The sequence below is a fragment of the Sphaerulina musiva genome, assembly GCF_000320565.1.
Source record: "Sphaerulina musiva SO2202 unplaced genomic scaffold SEPMUscaffold_6, whole genome shotgun sequence".
Lineage (NCBI taxonomy): Eukaryota > Fungi > Ascomycota > Dothideomycetes > Mycosphaerellales > Mycosphaerellaceae > Sphaerulina > Sphaerulina musiva.
Window position 1 is genome coordinate 716,664 of NW_016017388.1, and position 20,649 is coordinate 737,312.

General features: G+C 51.9%; 7 protein-coding genes across 7 annotated transcripts; 3 read left to right on the top strand and 4 right to left on the bottom strand.

Moving 5' to 3' along the window:
* The first annotated feature begins 47 nt into the window (after positions 1 to 47).
* Positions 48 to 1,868, top strand: SEPMUDRAFT_149730 (uncharacterized protein). The gene has a single exon (XM_016905734.1). The coding sequence runs from the start codon at positions 156 to 158 to the stop codon at positions 921 to 923; it is 768 nt and encodes a 255-aa protein (XP_016759995.1). The 5' UTR covers positions 48 to 155; the 3' UTR covers positions 924 to 1,868.
* A 186-nt stretch (positions 1,869 to 2,054) lies between these two features.
* SEPMUDRAFT_126280 (glycoside hydrolase family 64 protein) lies at positions 2,055 to 5,263 on the top strand. The gene is made up of 2 exons (XM_016902051.1): positions 2,055 to 4,947; positions 5,041 to 5,263. The coding sequence occupies exon 1, from the start codon at positions 2,069 to 2,071 to the stop codon at positions 3,377 to 3,379; it is 1,311 nt and encodes a 436-aa protein (XP_016759997.1). The 5' UTR covers positions 2,055 to 2,068; the 3' UTR covers positions 3,380 to 4,947; positions 5,041 to 5,263.
* SEPMUDRAFT_67241 (FAD/NAD(P)-binding domain-containing protein) lies at positions 2,055 to 10,216 on the bottom strand (the record flags this gene model as incomplete). Its single annotated transcript, XM_016909782.1, has 3 exons — positions 2,055 to 4,947; positions 5,041 to 5,262; positions 7,664 to 10,216. 3 exons carry the CDS (start codon positions 10,214 to 10,216, stop codon positions 3,730 to 3,732), a joined length of 3,993 nt encoding a protein of 1,330 aa, XP_016759996.1. The 3' UTR covers positions 2,055 to 3,729.
* A 768-nt stretch (positions 10,217 to 10,984) lies between these two features.
* On the bottom strand, positions 10,985 to 12,570 carry SEPMUDRAFT_149731 (uncharacterized protein). Its single transcript, XM_016905735.1, has 4 exons — positions 12,319 to 12,570; positions 12,059 to 12,262; positions 11,273 to 11,996; positions 10,985 to 11,221 (listed from the first exon to the last, which is right to left on the bottom strand). Exons 2-4 carry the CDS (start codon positions 12,114 to 12,116, stop codon positions 11,185 to 11,187), a joined length of 819 nt encoding a protein of 272 aa, XP_016759998.1. The 5' UTR covers positions 12,117 to 12,262; positions 12,319 to 12,570; the 3' UTR covers positions 10,985 to 11,184.
* A 3,152-nt stretch (positions 12,571 to 15,722) lies between these two features.
* Positions 15,723 to 17,472, bottom strand: SEPMUDRAFT_149732 (uncharacterized protein). Its single transcript, XM_016905736.1, has one exon. It carries the CDS (start codon positions 17,457 to 17,459, stop codon positions 16,812 to 16,814), a length of 648 nt encoding a protein of 215 aa, XP_016759999.1. The 5' UTR covers positions 17,460 to 17,472; the 3' UTR covers positions 15,723 to 16,811.
* Positions 17,473 to 17,676: 204 nt separating this feature from the next.
* On the top strand, positions 17,677 to 18,244 carry SEPMUDRAFT_117841 (acyl-CoA N-acyltransferase; the record flags this gene model as incomplete). The annotated part of the gene is made up of 2 exons (XM_016901375.1): positions 17,677 to 17,777; positions 17,827 to 18,244. The coding sequence occupies 2 exons, from the start codon at positions 17,677 to 17,679 to the stop codon at positions 18,242 to 18,244; spliced, it is 519 nt and encodes a 172-aa protein (XP_016760000.1).
* SEPMUDRAFT_149733 (uncharacterized protein) lies at positions 17,838 to 20,242 on the bottom strand. The gene is made up of 2 exons (XM_016905737.1): positions 19,114 to 20,242; positions 17,838 to 19,059 (listed from the first exon to the last, which is right to left on the bottom strand). Exons 1-2 carry the CDS (start codon positions 19,856 to 19,858, stop codon positions 18,353 to 18,355), a joined length of 1,452 nt encoding a protein of 483 aa, XP_016760001.1. The 5' UTR covers positions 19,859 to 20,242; the 3' UTR covers positions 17,838 to 18,352.
* Between the last annotated feature and the right edge of the window lie 407 nt (positions 20,243 to 20,649).

Sequence of the window (20,649 nt, forward strand, 5' to 3'; positions counted from 1 at the left end):
GAAATACTGGTCGTATAACCTCCCCGTCTGTGCTTCGTAACGGCCCTCGGACGACCACGCTAGAACATATTTATTCAGCACACGGGTATCAGGTATATAGACGGGTGTTGTGATCGAGACGACGGGGGTGTCGTACTTCCACCTGTCTGTTGAACATGGCTCCCGGCGCAGCATACACCGATCACCAGTTCCGCTCCAACGCATACACGGGCCCCCGCGCGACACCTACCATCCCCGACGGCGGCAAGTTCAGCGTGTATGCGGAAATCGCCATCAACACGCCGCCGCAGTACCCCTACGAAGCCCTCCTCGACCTGCACTCCTGGCGCGAATGGAACACGTTCAATCCCGATGTGCTCATCACCAAGCACCCTCAGGCACACAGGAGGAACCTGCGCCTCGAGCAGGGCACCTTCATGACCTTCACCGTGCAGATGAACGAGCAGGAAACCCTTAAAAGCAAACAAGTCTGCATGCACCTCGACCCCCTGAAACACAAACACGATGGCCGTCCCAGCCACGCAGCAGGCGGCAATGTCACACGCATCCGATGGGTGAGTGACAACGCCAATTACTTGGTTCCGGGCTTCGTGATCAAGGACGAAAGGGTCAATGAAATTGAGGAAAAGGGGGACGATGCCTGTGTCTATCGCACCTGGATCACATTCAGCGGCTTTGCAGCGAAGAACTGGAAGAAGAAGCACGAGAAGGATTTCCAGCAAAAGATAGTGGACTTTTGTGAGGATATGAAGAGGAGGTGTGAAGCGATGCACAAAGAGAATCCCAACCTGGAGGTCGAGGATGGGCGGGAACGGGCGAGGAAAAGTATGCAGCTGGTGCGCAAGAGTGAGGACCAACTCCGTGCGTTACAGGGTGGAAAGCCGCAGAGAATGGCAAGTGCTCGAAGCAATGGGACTGCGTGATATGCCCGAGACCGTCGGTCAGCGCGCGTTGAGGCAGTGTACTGATCTGAAGATCAGCGCACGCTGAGTGGGAGCCACGCGCGTGACCAGCACCACAATCCCATGGGCTTTCAGGTCACACGAGCTCGTCAGTGTTTGTTCATACAAATATCGAGTTGCAGCTTCTCAGAGCTTCAGACGACGAACCTTGAACTTCTCTCAAGCACGGCGAACCAGTGCTACGGTGTGCATTCCTGTCCAATACCTGGTCGAGATACCCGTATGCTGAGCTCGCGACGAGGAGTCAAATGTCGAAAAGCCATGTTCACCCGTCCACGTGTTCATCCCCGAGCCAGGGCGTCTCAAATCCAACGTCAATCGATTTCAAAAGTCTTGGTGGAGAGAGAGCACGATACGTCTCTGCTGTGTACTCGCTCTAGCTCATTCGTCACTGTCAGACGAGTGCAGCAGACCAGCAAGACTATCCCGAATCTAAGCGGTAACAGCGCAATCGTCGTCCTTGTGGATTCATTCCACATCGGCACATTTGTTGATATTTGCGTTGTTGTGGTGGGGATGTTGAGAATAGTGGCCCGCCGGCAAAGGCGAAGCCGGATGAGAAGGAAAATGGTGACACGTCTTGATCACTTCACATAAACACACCTACTACCTCCTAGGTAGCAGCTTAGGTCCATGTAGTACCTGGTGTTACTCAGACACTGCAAAGTCGCAACTCCTTCATAGCGTGTTATCAGTCTTTCACGGCAGCCACACCATATCGGGCAGTTTCCGGTCAGAAGAAGAAGTATTGGCATGCTCGTGTTCACTTGATACATACCACCTACCTTACCTTATACCGTACCTATTTTCTTCATCGCTGCTAGGTTCTATCCCAAAACGCGACAACAACGTCTACACCTCCTTCTCTACATGTACCTACCAGATACTTTCGAAATCCACTCGCTCTCTAATCAATCCATTTGGCCTGAACAAACTTGTAAATAAGAGGTGGGTTCACTTGGCTGACTTCATCACGGCTCCACGCGAATCAGGTTTCTGCAATCGTCACCTCCAGCTCGCTCACATGGGCTTAGGTTATATCTAAGTTACTCACTCTCAACCTTCACCCGACAACACTACCAAAGTCTTCAACGACACCACACAATATGCCGGACTCACTGCAAATCGCCCTCAAGAACGACAGCGATCTTGACAACATCCATGCCTATGTCACCGGCATTGCCATACAGCATGAAGGCAAGCGTTGTTTGCTCAAAGCAAACGGGAAAGACCTCTACTTCCCAACAGAAGTCAAGGACATTGGTTCTCAGCTGCAAGAAGACTGCGCCATACCTCTAGGACCGCCCGGAAACATTGCCAATATCACCATTCCACAAATAGCAGGAGGGCGAATATGGATTGCGGAAGGCCATCTCACATTTCTGCTCAATCCTGGAGGCCCAGCTCTGGTCGAACCTTCAGTCCTCAACCCCAGCGATCCCAATGCCAATGTGAATTTTGGCTTTGCGGAATTCACGTTGAACAATGAGCAATTGTATGCGAACATCTCGTACGTCGATCATGTCCCCCGGATCCCCATTTCCATCCACTTGCAGACCAGCTCGGGCGATGTGCAGCACGTAGCGGGCATGGCGCCAGACGGTCTCGATCGCATGGCAGAAAGCCTTCGAGAACAAGCGCAAAAGGACGGCCGGCCATGGGACAAACTTGTCATCAACAAAGACGGGCGCAACCTACGAATCCTGAACGCCACGCATGGAGATGCAGTTCAAGCGAGCTTCGATGGGTACTTTGAGCCGTACGTGGACGAGGTGTGGCAAAAGTACAAGTCCGATTGCAAATGCAAGATCAACACCCAGGCCGGCCCTGGCGTGCTGGAGGGACAAGTCAATCACCACGATCGTTTCCAAATCGGAGACGAAGAGTTCGAAAAGCCATCTACAGCAGATATTCTCGGCTGTAACAGCGGGCCCTTCACAACCGGCTCCTCGGCTGTGAGAAACGCCATTATCCCTCGCCTCGCAGCATCATTCGTGCGATCATCTCTGGCCGATTGTGCAGATCACCCGAGTCACCCCGAGACGTTTTACCTGAGAGATCCTACGAACCACTACGCCAGGCTCGTGCACGAACACAATGTCGACAGGAAGGGATACGCGTTTGCGTACGATGATGTGCAGCCCGATGGGGGAGAAGACCAATCGGGAAAAGTCAATGCGGGTGATCCGGTGTTGTTTACAGTCTCTGTTGGAGGCAAGAGCGCTGCAGTGGGGAATGTGGCGCCAGCAGCAGCAGCACCACCACAACAGCAGCAGCAGCAGCCTGCTAGCTACGACGGAACTTCCACTCCTCCTCCTCCACCACCGCCTGCCGAGACGAAGCCTTTGCAGGGTGATGCTAAGGGTGGCCTTGGTGGGAAGCTTTTTGGCAAAGTCAAGGGCATGTTGCATCGCTAGGCTGGGAAATGCAGCATCTGTGTGATGGATGCGATTGATGATAATGATGACGATAACGATGATGATGTAGTTTGTCCTCTTTGATGTTTCTGCCACATTCCCACTCAGTCTGTCCAGAAGAGAAAAGAGTGTGAGATACAAGAATAGAAGTGTAGCCAGGGAGGATATACAGAGGGCCTTTGGTGTCCATTACTTACCTTAATGAGCATGCGATTGGCGTAACTGAAAGTTCAATTTTTTTCTCCAAAAGAAATTGAAGATTGAAAAAGGTGAGTTCAACAAATGCTACATAAAACAGTCATGCCACCCTCGCTCCCCCAAAAAGGGGAGGAAACAAAACAACCAGTTTTTCACCTTTCCTCTTTTCCCAACTGCAACTCCTCAGCCCCGCGCAAAGCATCCATGGCATCCTCCAACTCATCCTCATACACAATGACATGCCCCGCACGACTCGTACTCAAATAACTCATATTAAACATCTCCCTCCCCAATCTCCCCTTCATACCTTCAATCAACCGACTCGAAACCCCACACACAATCCCCGTACTCTCAACAGGCAACATGTGCAAATCCAACGTAATAGGAATTTGTTCCGGAGCCTGCGTCCCCAACAGAATTTCTTCACCGCCCAGAAAAAAATTCTCCAAAAGTCGTTTTTCTAATGTGAAGGAGGCGGATTCCGAGTCTGTCAGAGTTAGAGAGAAGAATTTTGGGGGGAAAGGGTGTGTGGTTGTGAGGCATTTGGCGATTCCCACGTCGAGTTTTCCTTGGGTGAAATTGGAGGTTGATGAGCCCGGGGTGGAGTCTTTGAGGCCGGCGCAGGTGATGAGTTGGAGAGAGGGGTCGACGGAGGGGGAGATGTGGTTGCGAGCGAGGATTTGGAAGGTTTTGAGTTGGAGGTCGGAGATGGTGGTGGGTGGTGGTGTTGGAGGGGTCGTGGGAGTCATTAGACTCTGATGGTGATAGTGATAGTGTTGGTGGTAGATGCCGGAACCGTTGGAGCTCGAAGAACATGATCCTTGTCGCGCATGTGATGGCGAAAGCGGTGAAGCCGGATTCGTCATATGGCCTGCTTCGCCATCTTCACTATCGGCCTCGAATACGAAGCCACGTTCTTCCAGCGCATTGATGACTTTAAGCCGAGAGCTAAACGGGACCAGGATGAAGTCCGAGTAGTATGATGTAATGAAGAAGATGGGAATGCCAGCCAATGCCAGCGGACTGGTCAAATCGAGCACTCGTTGCCCGGCTTCCAGGCCCTCGCCACCAATGGTGATGGCCGAGTAGTCTTCTGTGCTGATGGAGACGTGCTTTTGCAAGTCTGCGCTGAGAGATGCAATCAGCGGCTGGAAGAGCGCTTCGGCTTCCTCGCGGGGGCACACGATGGAGCATTCGTTGGGTGTGATGGACAAGTTGACGAATGGCAGCCAGTAGTTCCAGGGACGATGCGGGGGTACGACTGCACCATCTTGGTCTCGGGAGTTGTTATGTAGGAGCAGGGCAAGGATGGGTTGCAGGAACAGTGAATATGCTGAGGTCGGGATATGAATAATGGCCAGATGCGTCCTCTGCTTGAAATTTTAGCCTCCGTCTTCGTTTAGGTGAGGTGAGGTATGTATATGTGTTGTGAAGAGAGAGGAAGAGAGAGAGAGAGAACTCACTAGGAAGCCAATGTTCGCATTGAGTAGTGTGGTCGACTCCGATATCGGCTGGCCCATCGGATTTCTGAGAAGAATCCTCCCAGAGTCACTGTCGTCGTCGACGTTTGGGATCGATCGACAACGTCCACAAGTGAAGGATATTCCGTTAATAACAGTAGCAGCAGCAGCAACAATCTCTTCTCGGATGGTCCGCAAAGTATGTCCTGAAGAACGAGGTCGTGACTGGGGGGCGGGTAAAATGGAAAGCGTGTCGAAGCCGAAGAGTCAGGCGTGTGTGGTAGGTATATGTACAAATGATATGTGCTTCCCCCCCAATGTAAACGACGTAACCGACAATGATGATGATGATGATGGTGGTGGTGGTGGTGATGATGATGATGATGATAATAATAAATACGAAGAATGATCAGACGTCACCAACAGAGCAGACAGCCGCAAGGTAGATACATGTAGGTAGGTACAGTAGGTTATAGTAGATAGGTAGGTAGAGGTAGGTGATGAAGATGTCGTGACTCGTGGACCCGACACAAACCATCAATATGCGGACCAGAATCATTTTCGGTTGTGTATGTGTATGTACCTCCCTACGTATGCAAGCTGCACGGCCAGGCCGGGCCAGGTAGGCTGGTACATACAGGTACATTACCGCCCAGTAGTGTCACTGTGTCAGTAGAGTGGTAGAGAACGGGCATAACGAGTTTGAGTTGGTAGTTTGTTAGCGGCCCCAGAATTGGCAGACGAAGGTGCGGGAAAGCGTGGGATGTCCCTGCGTGTTTTGTGCTGATGGATCATGTTGATGCTGATGCTGATGCTGATGCTGTGATCAGTGTGATGTGCTATGCTGTGCGAGGGGGAGAGAGCCAGTGGGAGGAAGACTGCATGTGGAAGAGTAGAGTGATTTCCCCTCACCACTCCCACGAGGGTCAGATATGCATCCACACACACACAACAGAGTGTTCCCGAGAGAGAGAGACAGAACAAGAGAAAGCCATGCAAAGGTGACCTGCAGCGTGGGATGTCTACATGTGCATACAGCCATACACATACCTCACCCTCCCTGTATACCAATCAATCTACTTTCTTCATTTTATACTCTGTACGGCCCGCAACGCAACCAGGCATGCACATGCATGAAGATGACTTCTCATTTAGGCTATAATAACCAATACAGCAGCAGTAGTAGTAGTAACCGAGTAGTAGCAGAGTAGTAGAACTAGTTACCCAGTAGTGTCACTCACTCACTTTACTTCATCTCATGCTATTGCCGACAGCGAGTTCCCCCCCGGATAAAATCTGTCATCAGGAGTCTTAGGAGGACTTACTATCATCAGACGCGAGTGCCTGACTGCCTGCAATGATGTGCATGATTGGAAAAATGCCATGCCCCCAATATGAGCACGCATGAATTCAGCCCCCCTTTTCCAATCAAATGTGGAATTCAATTCAAATCGGTAAAACCCCATGTTACCTTAATGAAACAAAAACAAAAAAAAAACATGCTCAATGCTCATGCGCAAGCGCAAGCGGCAAGGATGCAAAAAGAACAGCCGAGGAAAAAAGGATTTTTTAGACTTCTTCTCTCAAGAATCCCTCGTGCTACGTCAAAACAACCACCGACATGAGTCCGAATGTCCAACTTTGCCGTACATGACAGTAGTACCCGTACCCTACTGTACTACTACCTTACCTGTACTCACCATCGGGTCGGGGGGTTCTCTATACTAAAAAGTCTCCAAAGACTCGCCCAATCGATGTGCTCCGATCTTCTTCTTCTTCTTCCTACTGCTAGACTAGACTAGTTTTACAGTATCTGATCGTACTATAGTCTGTAGTGTGTAGTTCGCTAGGAACAGGGCGAAGAAAAGAAAAAAAGAAATGGCGCGTTAGACGCCTACTCTCCTCTCCTCTCCTCTCCTCTACTCTCCTCTCCTCTACTCTCCTCTCCTCTGCCTACAAGCAGTGTCCTGTTTTCCCTCTGTTGATAATATACATACGCCGTATACAAGATACCTACCTACCTACCTACCTACCTAGGTACATACATTTATACACACTTAACTTCTCCGCAAAGACGATACTACAACACGCAGCCACCATAGGTAATATAAGGTAGGTAGGTAAGGTAATATGTATATGTATTTCCCCTCGTACCCGACTAGTTGGTGCCATAGTGCAACAATGCTGCTGCTACATATATACATATATGTACCTACCCGCCTACAGTACATAGTAGGTAGTACAACACCGGAGTTGTCGCCTACCCTTCCCTCCCTCCCTCTCTCTCTCCCTCTCTCTCTCTCTCTTCCTATTTGATACCGTATAAGATGATATATACCACTACCGAGGTACAATACCTGATAGTACAGTGCAGTATAGTACAGTTCATTTGGTGGTAGTGGTACCTACTGAGTACATACATGTATTGGTAGGTATTGGTAGAGCTAGCCGCTAGGTAGCTTCAGGTTGGTTAGTTAAAATGGTGCTACCTAAATAACCCTACCTAGGTACGCTATCGCTACCTTACCTTTCACCTACGACGAAAACACGATGGTTGATCACCAACTTTTCAAGTATATGTACCTCTCTACCTGATCTAGATGTACATAGCAACACCACAATCAACGCAACTCCCTCTTCGCCGAGAAGTCGGAGGACTCCTCAAAGCCCTCGCCTTCTTCTTCTTTTTATCATCTCTTCCCCTCGCAAGAATCCTCTCCGAAGCATGTTCCGCCACCGCAACAATCATTGCCGAAGGATTCGTAGAAACCATTCCAGGAAACACAGAAGCGTCGACGACGAAGAGATTTTGCGTGCCATAGACTTTGGTATCCGTGTCGACGACTGCGGTGCCATTTGCGACGAGACCGGAGTCGAGGCCCATTTTGGCGGTGCCCATCCAGTGGTTTGCGGAGCGAGAAGAGGTTGTGAGGGGGTAGTTTGCTAGCCAGGAGTCGATGGTGGTTGTTGTTGTCGTATTGTTGTTGCTGCTACTGCTGTTGCTGTTGCTGTTGCTGCTCAAGAGGGGGTAGACGACTTGAATGGAAGGGTCGAGTGACAGGGCGGAGAGGACAGATTCGATTCCGGATTTGATGGCGGCGACGTCTTCGGCACTGCTTGCAAAGGGGACTTTCGAGACGACCATGTTCAGCGCTGCGGTAATGCTGGCCACGCCACGTCCAGTCGAGCCTCGTCCCAGGTACTGTGTAATGGAGATGGAGTGGTTGCTGCTCACATCGTGGCTGGACTCGGCACGAGCTGTATATTGAAGCTGTCTGGTAATGCCGTCCGAGCCATCGATTTCTTGCCAAAACCCGGCTAACAAGTTCGGAGCAGACTGCGCGAGAATGCCGCTTCTGCCTTGGAGGTATAACTCCATGTCCGCGTCGATGGGATCGGTATAGGCGCCGTAGAAGTCGTATACGGTGACGTTGGGGTGGGTGATGACGATGTCGGTCGACGTATGATCATCCAGGTTGTGTCCCACAGGGAGGTTGATCCAGTTCGAGCTGTCAATCATCTTGTCGCCTTCTGCTGCCGATACAGTTTCGAGTTGATCCTGAGGTCCGATACCAGATCGAAAGAGGATTTTGGGTGTGCCAAATGCGCCGGCGCTCAAAATAATGTTGCTCGCATTGATCGTGCCACAGATACCTCCGTCCAGAAATGCCTCCACCTCGATACCGGTCATCGTCGCACCATTCCTCAAGACCCTCGCGACAGAAGTATTAGTCACCAACCGAAAGTTGCTCCTCTCGCTCGCAGACACCAAATAAGTCGCCATGGGCCCTCCCCTCTCCCCATGAGCAAACATGTGATTCGGTCGAGAAAACGTCAAATTCTTCTCCCCAGGTACATCTCCCGCAGTCACATTTTTCCATCCAGCAGCAGCAAGAGCACCACCCACCACATCGTACCCTTCACCCTGATAAATCCTTCCATCCTGGCTCGGAACATCCGTAAAAGGAATCCGATCAAACACTCGCTCCACCGCCTCCGTCATGTCTGCGCCTTTCCAGCCTACTGGAAAATTATAATCAAAATCTGTAGGATTGGCTTTCCACCAGAGACCTGCGTTGACTGCGGTTCCGCCTCCGAGCACACAGCCTGCCATGACAGAGACGTCTGTGCACGCGATTCCATCCGAGTCGCGCCAGATTTCATTGTCGAGGCCTGGAACGTCGAAGCGGGAGAGGTTGGTGCCTACGAGCCAGTCCGGTTTGAGAGTTCCGCCCCAGCGACCGGAGGATGGGGGTCCTTTTTCGACGAGCAGGACCGAGGCGCCGGATTCGGAGAGTTTGTCTGCGAGGGGTATGCCGCCTGCTCCGGCACCGACGACAATGTAGTCCCATGTTTGCGAGGTGATGGTGCTATTGCTTGCGCAAGCAGGGGAGGAAGAGGGAGTAGATGATGCAGTAGGTGTTGCGGTGGAGTTGGAGCCACCTGTTGGAATCGTAGTATTTGTGCCAGTGGGAGGAGTGATGGTGGTGACATTCGAGGGCGACGAAGGAGGAGGAGAACCTGTGGGAGTTCCCAAGGACACCCAAGAAGTGTATGCTGCATTGCGAGCACTCGCAACCGTAGCAGCCATGATTCCGTCTGCTGCATGTTGCACAATACCCGTATCTGTGTCCTCTGGCGTCATGGGCGCCGTGGTCGCTTGAGCCCAGCCCAGCAACTGCGCAGCAGCAGATGTCGTCTTGGGCACTTGCGAACCCGATACTCCATCTTGCTCCCAACTCCAACAATCCTGACATCTGTACGTCAAACCATAGTGAGTGGTATTGACAAAAGAGCTAATGACGGAAAGCGAAGCGTTGCCCGTGTAGACGCTCGGTTCGACATATCCCGAAGCATACCGAAAACCTGTCATGACTTGGTCTCCATTGACCCAGGTGAGGAGAATGAGGGAGCCTGTCATTCCCGAACTGTGAGAAATCCCAAGCCATGTTCCCGTTTCTGGAATGGGAGCCACCACACGGCCAATGTATTCATTCATGTACTCGCTTGCATTCACCGGAGGCAGAGCGAGACCCCATTGTGCATTTCCTGCTCCGACTTGGCTGTCCCAGGTGTTTTGCCAGAGCACAATGCCGTTGTCGTCGACGTACGAGGAGAAGACTTGACCAAGTGTGTATGGTGTATATGCAAGGACTGGAATGAGTGAAAGGAGTTTCATGCTTGCCCGGAATTCAACCTCCTCGCCTGGAGGAGGAGGGGTTTGTGCGTTTGCACGGTAATGAGTGACTAGTGGTTGGGTGAAAGAATGGATGCTCTCTGGGAGGAGCAAAGGGAGAAAAGAAAAGACTGCGAAAGCAATGGATTTGCAACGAAAAAAAAGCTTACCAGAGTCCCTCATCAGAGAGGATATATATATATGATTACATCTCAGTCACTCCTGGTTGGTCAGTGAACCATCGAGAGTGGCATGAAGAACTGGCTCGGCGCGAGGCAGCACCAGGTAGATTGACACGCGATACAAGTCCCATCTACCTAGACGCCTGGGACATATTGGCATTTGGTCTTCTTGCAGCCATACACACTTGCTCCAGGTAAGCTCGCAGGTGAGGGTGCAGCAGATACATGAAGCGAAGTTCGGTAACGGCTGTTTCGAGGAAACCGCCAAGAGCTCGCGTATGGATTTGTGCACCATCTTCCTCCACGCTGACACATGGTGATGTGTCGAGATAGAGTGCTAGGCATGTTCTTACTATGTGTAAGCATTTCTCCGTGGCCAGTGTGCAATGATGCACAAGAGCGGTTTGACAAACATTCTTGGATCTCAAAGGAGCATGTGCGACTACGTACCTCATGCAGGGATTGTGGAAGAACGGCATATGGCCACAGCGTGCCCTGCAGAAGTCTTCAGCGATTCAACGTAACAGAATTTGACAACAGAATTCGAGGGACGGTATCGCTGAGATGCGCAGCAAAAAAGAACCCTCTGAGCCAGCCGAACAGTGTACCGAGGCTACATGGCTCTGCGAAAGCAGCCGGAATTCATATACAGTCGTGAAGGGCCTGCAGCGGCCACTGAGTACCCGCGCCAACCCAATGCTCAGTACAAACGCCGCGATGCTGGAGATCGTCAGGCGTGCAAGCCTGCCCTTGCTTATAACGCTATGCTTCATTATCTCGTTGATCACTTCACTCATCATCGAGCCTATCAAGCTCTTCGGGGTGGCTGTAGCCGTCAGCATCAGGACCGATTATGGGAGAAAGCGGTGTTACCAACCCAAGCAAACTCTTGATGTTCTTCATCTCGTAGTGCTTCTTGCGCATCTCCTCGAACTTGTGGTGCTTCTCTCGCTCTTCACTCGTCATGTCCGCCTCGTTGTGCTCACCATGGCTTCCCCCATCGTGATCCATCTCATCGGGGTCAACGTGGACTCTTCGCTCCGTGTCACTCTCACGGCGTGCAATCGGTTCCATCTCTGGCTCGCCGAGATCAATGTCTGGGATATCACCCTCTTTGGCTCGGGATCCGGAGGCCTTGCGCGCACGGGGCTTCATGTCTAATTCGTCTACGGCCAGCTCTTGAGCATTGATGCTTTCGATCTCGTCCTCGTCCTCACCAGGATCGTATCTGCCGGCAAAAGGTGTTTTGGGCTCGTCAATCTTCATCTTTCCGCCCATTTGGCCCTCGTTCAAGTAGAGATTGGCTTCGTCCCACTTCAATCTCTGCTGCTCACCATCCTGAGGGTGGTCGCCGTTGTGTGCTGGAGAGGACAGGCGGCGGCCCAAGCTGTTGCGTTGTGGGTTACTACTCGAGCGTCGGTGTGCACCGGCGTTGGCTTCCGTATTCATCTGTGTGATCTCCTTTTCGGAAAGCTCGCGAGGTGGCATTCCTGGACGTGTTTGGTCGGCTGTATCATCGCTATTGTTGGAGAAGCTGCGTCGCTCGGGGCTGACACGGGAGTTGGGCGAAGTGTGGTATGAAGACGAGTTCTTCAGAATGCCTGCAGAGGACTTATCAGCCACGCCTGTTCCAGTGATGCAGCAGCAGCAGCACGTGTCATACCTTTAGGCCTATGCGGCAAGGAGCCTGGCGATTGCTGGAGCGGAGCAGTCTGAGCCATGATGTGCGAGAGTAGTATGAAAGTGTGTCGAGGCGAGCTGGAGTGGACGCGGCGGATGGCAGGCAGACAGGCGACGGGTAGGAGGTAGAAGGTAGGTTGGTCGAGGTGATGGATGATATAAGCGCAAGACTAGCTTGGACACACTACTATTTGCAGAAGGCTGTCAGCGGACTGGAGACACACCACAGGCTTTAAGACATACCGTCATGCAGGTACAAAGCTAGTTCCCTGCTTTCGGTGGCAGTGTGGTTTTTACCGACGGCGCGTGAGGCGTGGGTCTGGGGCTGGGAGTAGATGTGGGTGTGGGTGTTAGTGTGGGTGACTGTGACAGTGACTGTGACAGTGACGGTGACGGTGACGGTGAGGCGAAGGCGGCGGCGGAAGAGGAGGAGGAGGAGGAGGCGGAGGAGGCGGTGGTATTTTCAGCACAAGCGTGTCGGGTAGGACAGCAGTGCGATGGCGATGTTGTGTTTGGTTATGTTGTGAGGTACTGTAGGTAGGTACAGTACATGTAAGAGGTAGGTAAGGTATGTATGTACATACCTTGTAGGAGGTAGTCAGTCGGTTAGCTTGGCATCGACAACATAAAGGCTGAAGCGGCGAGAAGAGGGGCTTCCGGTCGCAGAGTCGCAGCACAGGGCATGCGTTTGTTCCCTGCGACGTGAGTCTAGCTGGAAGGAATCTAGCTCGACCGGCCATGACCCGAGCCACCGTCACGCGAAACTCTGTTGACCGCGCGTGACACTGCTTTGCTGCATGTGCGTTCTCAGTTCTGGCGGGTGTGTGTAAGCACCTCCTACATGTATCTACTGTGGGTACCTATGTACTAGGTAGGTAGGTAGGATACCTACATGTACTGATTGTATACCCATCACGATCCATCATCATCATCATCATCATCGCCATCGCCATCGCCATCGCCTCCACCTTCTGCTGGTTGCTCTGTCGTGTCATCCCCGTTGATCCTTCGCTCATGCCCGCGTCTTCACTGCACAATCCATGTAGATACTCTTCTTCTTCCTCCCTGATCACCCTCAGCCCTGGCGCCGCCCGTGCGACTCTGTGGCTTCCACCGCCCACGCCTGTCTTGTACCCCTCCTCCCTTGCCTGGTCTCTACATGTCCGTCCTCATGAACCTACAACGTGGGCAGACGTGGGCCAGAATACATCGAAGTTACATGTGTTCAATGCGTAGGAGGTAGCTTGCCCGATAGTTCGAGAGCACATTCCGGAACCAATCGGGCGACGACAGCTCAGCCATAGCTGCTGCTCCCGGGCAGCTCTTCCATTCGCACGGAGGAATTCTCCTGCACTGTGGAGACTGGACTGGGCGCGGTCACGGTGGTGCTGGATTGATGATGAGACACCGGCCTCTGGCGGCGTCTTGTGGAAGAACTGCACCAACGGGAGAGCCGACTACCGTACTGACGGCGGGGGCTAATACCAAAACCAGCTGCAGTATACCGGCGAGTGCGTTGGCAACATGCGCAAAGTAGATTTCAGTCATGCCTGCGCCTGTAAAGCTCAAACATACCGTATGGTAGCGATTGGAAGATTTTGCCGTCACGGCCATTCCACGCCACTCGGCATTACGGGAATTCGACTGCCTTTGTTCGAGCAGCGGACGTGCTTCCCTGCCAAACTGCCAGCACTCTGCCACATGTCCTCGACCATCTGCAGCTGTTCTGCTATCCTGACAACACACGGACAACGACGAAGTGGAAAATTCCACTGTCCTCGTGCCACATCCCACTCAATGCGGACCTGGGAAGTAGGTCAGGGGAGATAGCGGGAATATACTGTAGTTGGACGAGCCTTCAAACGCTCAGCAAAGTGACGATCATATCGACATTCGCGGCATGCCGGTCAAGCTGCACCTAGACGAGACCAATCAAGTCTTCTATTATCGCAAGTCCTCAAGAAGTGTTCTGGCCATATATTCAGGGAAGTGCAGCGTGAACAGGTGGGATATGCCGTGCAACGAACCACGCCACCGTTACCGGTCACTCCAATGTGTGATCTTGTCAATTCTTTCAGCTGATAATCAGAGATCGAGGGATCTTGCATCACGTACAGTTTCACCTCGTGTACAGGCGCCTTGCTATACCCGGGGTGACAGGGGAACAGATTGTTAGAACTGTCCTCCGACATCCTGACTTGCAGCAGCGCCTACAGGCTCAAGTAACACTACATTCATAGGATGTGAAGAGCGCGGGGGCGGGGTGATGCCGTCCACGATGCAGGCTTGTCATATTTTATCCAGCCCGAGCTGATGCAATCGGCCGGCTTGACAGGGCTCATGTCGAAATTACAGTACTCCAGTCTCCAGGTTGGAGCGAACCGGCAGCCCTGGGTGGCAGTGTGGCACAGACAGCTGTTCGGCATGAGTAGTCCACCTCTGCTACTGACCGGCCTGCGATTGCCAGAGCTTGAGCACAGATACCTTTTATCCCGCGAGCAAGAACAATTGGTCGTCGAGATAGATACGATATATCGCCACAACCCATCACAAGCGCTATCCTCGATAACAGACGACCGATATTCAGAGCGACACGTTGTCACCGCTTTGTGGTCGGGCCTCCTGGACGCATGACATCTCCAATCATTGTCGTTTGTGCTAAGCACTAAACTTGCCGCTCGGATGAACAAACTGCCTGGCTGTTCTCTTTGCTACTTCACTACTTCACTAGGGGATCCAAACGCAACAAAGAACCGCATGGCGACGGTCGCACAGTACCAAGTGGGCAACAGTAGCAAGTTCGGTAATGTTCACTACCTCAGGTCTGAACGCCATTCATCAACGCTTTGTTCAATCTACCCAATTTTTTTTTGATCCCAGGGATGCGCTGTTGCTTCAACCTTTTCTGACCAGTCTGCTAGGTACTGGGACTACTACCTTACCATAAGAGGTACTTGCCCGCGTGAGCTCTCCAGTTCCACTTTGACGGGAAGCCCGGATAGATGGATGGATGTATTGGGAGCGAATCAAGGATCCACAATATAGAGCTACTAGTACCTTTGGTAGTTACCTAGGTATGTAATGACCAAACCAACCCTGGAGATACGTTTATTAGTGCACTGGCATACTGTACTTGGGTACCTACAGTACCTATAGTACACGTACAACTTGGCAACATATCAATCGCGTTACGATGTAGGTACCTTATTAGACACCTTACCTACCTCCTTACTCCCCAAACCTTCGGTGCAGCGACCAATCTTAGGTACTCGCCAGCCAGACCAGACTGTAACCGAAACCGAGCTCCTCTGAATCTACCCGAAGAACTTCTTGACGAAGCATGAGGAGCGACTACCTAAGGTACCTAGGTTATCACCGATTCGAGGGGTTTTTTTCGGCATTCGCACCAGAAGTACCTGCCTGGTAGGCATTTTCCAGTTTGAACGTTTATTCGGGAGAGTGTGAACTAATCTAGGTAGGTACCTGAGTAGGTAACTTATGGAGCTTGCAGAGGAGATGCTGTGTTGTCTATCTAGGTATCGATCAATCGCTAGTTACCTTACCTTAGGTAGTGCTCGCTACGTGGATGACCCTTTTAGAGTCCAACTCTGGTAGTAGGACCTGGTAGTAGTAGTAGAGTCTTTTTTGATGTTCAGGACGCGCGTGCATTATCTATAGGTATATACGCCAGTGTGGCTGGCTGCTCAAGTGTGCTTTAATGACTACCAAGACCTGGTTCATCGAGTGCGGATCGGATCAAGTACATTTACCGCAATTCAAGAGTCTGCTGGAGACGGACAGACCAAAGGAGTCAGCGAGACACTCTGCATTTTCACAACTTGTATCAACGAGGCTCGGTTCCACGAGGATGTAGAAGCAAGGATAAACTCTCCCATTTTTCCCTCTCATGCAATAGTCCTTCCCACATTGACTTTCTCCTACTATACCACATCGAAGCTTGTTCTCAGACCGTCAAGCCACGCGGCCCGCATTGCACTCGATCTCGGCGCGGCGTCTTTACGCACACACGAAGTAGCGAAGGAGGACGAAGTCTATCGATGAGACCTCCAGCAGTCCTTAACCTGAGTTGACTGATTGGTCTCCCTATAGCGATCCGCCAGATTACTTCTGCTGACTGAGAACCTGCAGTCGTGTCTTCATATACACACGTGACCTGAGACGAAATCCTGCCGCGTCATATGCATTCTTGACCAGGTCTGCAGAAAGCCAACAGTTTTGGTGCATGTATTGCGCGGAAACGCCGAGAGGGGTAAGCAAATTCGACAACCGTTGAAGCGTGTGTTAGAGGAATAGGGCGAGGCATCCAGGTGGTCCAACTATCTCCCGATCAAGGGGTCGACGCTCAGTAACATGGATCAGTGAGAGTCATCAGTTCGACAACGTGAGGGAGTTTAAGACGGCATTGGCTCCTAGCATTGCATGCCTATGAGAGAGCCAAGGTCGTTCGTATAGCTAGCTGTAGTGTGTGGGTGGGAGCATTTAGAGGTCTTGTCGATTCCAGAAGGAGAAAGAGATAATCTTCGCCGCTCAGACAATAACATGTTCGGATCGTGGAGCAGGTTTAGACAGTAGCCTTCGAAGCAGTGGTCCGGGGCTCGTCAGAGGGATAGTTGAGTATCGTGTCGCGGGACCGATGATTCCGAATCGGCTGATGCAGTGCGCAGCTCTTGCCTAATCTGTTCTGGGAGTCGGGAGTATCTTTCATTCCAAGTCCATCACTTTTTAGGCAGAACGCCCGCGGCAGTAGCTCCAGAACCTGCCGCAGGGCTCGACACTGCCGCTGCAGCCTTTTTGCGCCTGAAAAATCTGGAGATCCGATTTGTGATGGGCAAGACAGTCCAAGTCGCAAACCACGGTGTACCCCATACGCTCAAGATGAGGCGGAGAGGCAGCAGCGCTTTCGTGACCGCATATGCCGTAGCCAACTCGACTACGATTCTCGTGCCCGTCTCCCCTCTGCCAAACCATCGCCCACCCCTCGCGTCATCATTTATCCAGCCTTTCTTGCGCATGTATCTGCCAAACTTCTCCACTCCGTCGCTGACCCATTTGCCCTCGCTGATGAAGGGCGGCAGCCAGTTGGCGTAGTGGAAGGCCGCTGCAAGACCAAAAAGCGGCACTATGGCGGTGATCTCGTGCAGAATCAAGAAGGCTGAAATGTGCGATATGGGAGCATTTCTCAATGGCTCGACGTATCTTCTCAGGAACTTGGGCAATCGAGATTCGATGCGAGCGACGCGTGCTGTTTCTTTCGTGACGGGCGGCGAGGACTTGGTGGACTCCAGTCGGGAGGCCCAATGTTTAGTCCCATTGTTTCGGATGGCTTGACGGCCATTCCATGCTGACCGGAAGAGCCTGTTCATGGCGATATTGCACTGTTCGTCATGGGATAACAAGGGGCACCTGTAGCAATGGGTACATACATGTAGGTTGAGGTCAGCGCTGATTGCGCTTGATAGCTTAATAATTATGTCCACCAATTCGTTCTATGGTATTCCCTAGCTTGGTCACCTTCCTCTCGTACACGTACATGTTCCTTCCACTCCTACACACTCTGACAAACAACTCGAACACGATACAATGAACATTACGACTGAGCGGCTCCTACTGAGGCCAGTCCAGCATGACGACCTGGATGGTTTTCACAGACTTCAAGCTGATCCTCAGGTGACGCAGTGGACGTATGGAGTCTTCAAAGCCAACACCCGATCAGCACTGATAGGCATTCAGCAAGCAGGGACCGTGCAAGACGTTGGAGCGCTCTGAACAGATGCTCGACGATCTGCTCGTGCTCGTGAACATTTCACCACCAGACCAGCCTATACTGATCCATGCCATCACAATACTTCTATCTTCAGAACTGGTCGGGCTTGTGGGAACCTTCAGGCCACGCGAGATTGGGTTCTCGCTTCTACCAAGTCACTGGGGTAAAGGCTATGCTCAGGAAGCCACGAGAGACTTCTGCACATGGTATGTCAAGGCATTTCCGGCGCAGACATTGTTTGCCAAAGTGAATGCCGACAACGCAGCAAGTATCAAGTGTCTTCGTAGGTGTGGCTTCTCGCCTGCTACCGAAATGGAACTTTCCTCGGACGACGCTTTTAGCAAAGACACGGAAAGGGTGACGTGGCTTCTGAGGGTACCCTAATATCATCTGATTCGAAAGCAGTCCGTTGCTGGGTACGCCTCACATCTTGAGGGCTACACACTCACGATCTCGGCATCCCGCGCCGATTTTAGTGACCTTGCACGCCTCTCACACCAAACTCATGCAAGCAAAGCTCATGCTTGTCGCATTGGCCATCATCTGGCTTTCCACCACAGGCACGTCCAACTCCCAACTCATGCGAACATACGGCCAGCAGATCCTGCCATCATTCATGGTGACCATATCTCCTGCGACATAAGTATTCATGTCTTTGATTGGTTCGCCAATCATTTTTCCGGCACTGTTCACGAGCTGGAAGTAAGAACCCGAGAACTTTCCCTTACATCCCATGGCAATGAAATCGCACTGCGGCTCATCAATTTGTTCCCAGCTGACAAGGGCGTAGTCAGAGTCGAAGGCTGCAACATGAGCGTTACTACGGTCGGCCCCAATCTCAGGCGTGACCCAGTTGACTTGATCATCGCCCGAAGCTGCGCCAACCTCAGAAGAAGCTTCTTCGGAGACCATAGTCTCCTTGTCAGAGAAAAGTGCGATTGCGACCCGTCGGCCATTGGTACGATTCAAAGCATTGGTGTAGCCCTCACCCATCCACTCGTTCGCTTTGAGGTTGACGGCGCCGCGAGACACCCAGGCGAAGATGTAGGAAGTACTGTTGACGAACTGAGCGAGGGCAGAGTACGAGCCGGACATGCCACCCATAGCCTCTCCGCCGCCGCCATTCGTGGTATTCTCGTTGGAGATCTTGAGACCATCGGTAGACATGCCTTGACCCTTCGTGTTGAGCCAGATCGCCCCTAGGAAATCTCATCAGTAACTCATTCGGACGTGCGAAGTTGGTGACGACGAACCTTGATCTTCAGCGCATATACTGGCAAAGGGAGCCTCATCGGCGGCCTCGAAAGCAATTCCGGTGTTGTGTGAGCATCCCCAAGAGCTAGACGCGCCGTCGATGACTTCAAGTGTACCATTACTGTTGACGTACTGGATGCTGTCACCAAAGTGACCAGTGGCATCACCAGTGTAGGCAGTCACGACAAAATAAGCACCGTAGAGCTCTGCTTTGTCCGACCAGACCAAGTCTCCGTTCATGTCAGGCGACATCGAGAGACCATCCGCCTCGTGGACTCCAGGACCAGCCACGAAGGTCTTGAACTCCTGCGAGCCATTGGTATATTTGTAAATGGCTGGCACAGGCGTGTCATTGGGTGGTGCATCGTCAGTAGAGGCGGGAAGTGGCTCATTTCCGAGCATTGCGAAGCCGTCGTTGTGGCCAACAAGACCCCCCGCTTCTTTGACGTTCGCAATCGTCACAGTAGTACCAGTAGCGTTGAACGTCGAGAGGTCGACGTGTTGGACATATACGCCGTTGCCATTGCTGCCCAAGTAGGCCAGGTAGCCAGTCTTGCCATCGGGAGAAACGGCGAATGGTGTCCTTCGGTGGTGAGGGAGCCCAGTCCAGTAGGATTCCATGAATGGCGTGAAGCTGCCATTGAGCTTTAGAGCATCAATATAAGTCTTGAGGCTCAGGCTCGGATCTGCCGCGGCGGCCAGCGCAACAGCAGAGGTAAAGAATGAAGCGACACGTAGTGTCATTGTGTAGTAAGGTAAAGAACGAAATGTAAAAGGAACGTGTTCTGCTGGAGAAGGAGAAGATGATTCCTACCACACGCCCTTTGCTTCCATATAAATAGTGCTGTGCTGCGTCCAGACCTTCGTAGGGCCCTATCATCTAGCTAGTGGTATGGATACATCAGCCTGAAGAGAAGCTGAGACGGAGTTGCAACCCCCTTTCGTGATATAGATGAAACAGCTATACAGGGGCAATGGCCATGGAGGCGATATGTCAAACATGCCGGTCGGCCATGTGCGTGTGAGGATTCATGATTGCCGAACTACATCCACACCTCTGGTGGAGCCGGAATACGCCTTGGATAGATGATGAGAGCATGCAGTCACAGATATGGTGCCGCGGTTTTCCTTGTTGCATGGATAATAAATTGCCCGAATGGTCGAGACTGTGGTAAATTTATGGAACTTCAAAAGCGGCTGGGTAGGTTTCTAGCTTGTTGTGTACTGCAGTTAATTGCATTGAACACTCTGTAAATGGTATTGTGTCCGACGCTCGCGCGGAGCGTGACACTGAGAGCGGCTTGGATGGTGGGTCTTCGTGGTTGAACATACATGACCTTAGGTACCTTATAATATCATTATCTGCTCGCAGTCATGCTCATGCTTTCAACGGGGTCATACTGCTGTCAGTCCATCTTGCGCTGATCTCTGTGATGACCTCTGGAGAGCTGGCTGACTTGGATTCAATATCTTGGAAGTCAGTGTAGGTCTTGTGGGGACGATAATAGGCGCCGAGACGTGTTGTTGGGCAGAGG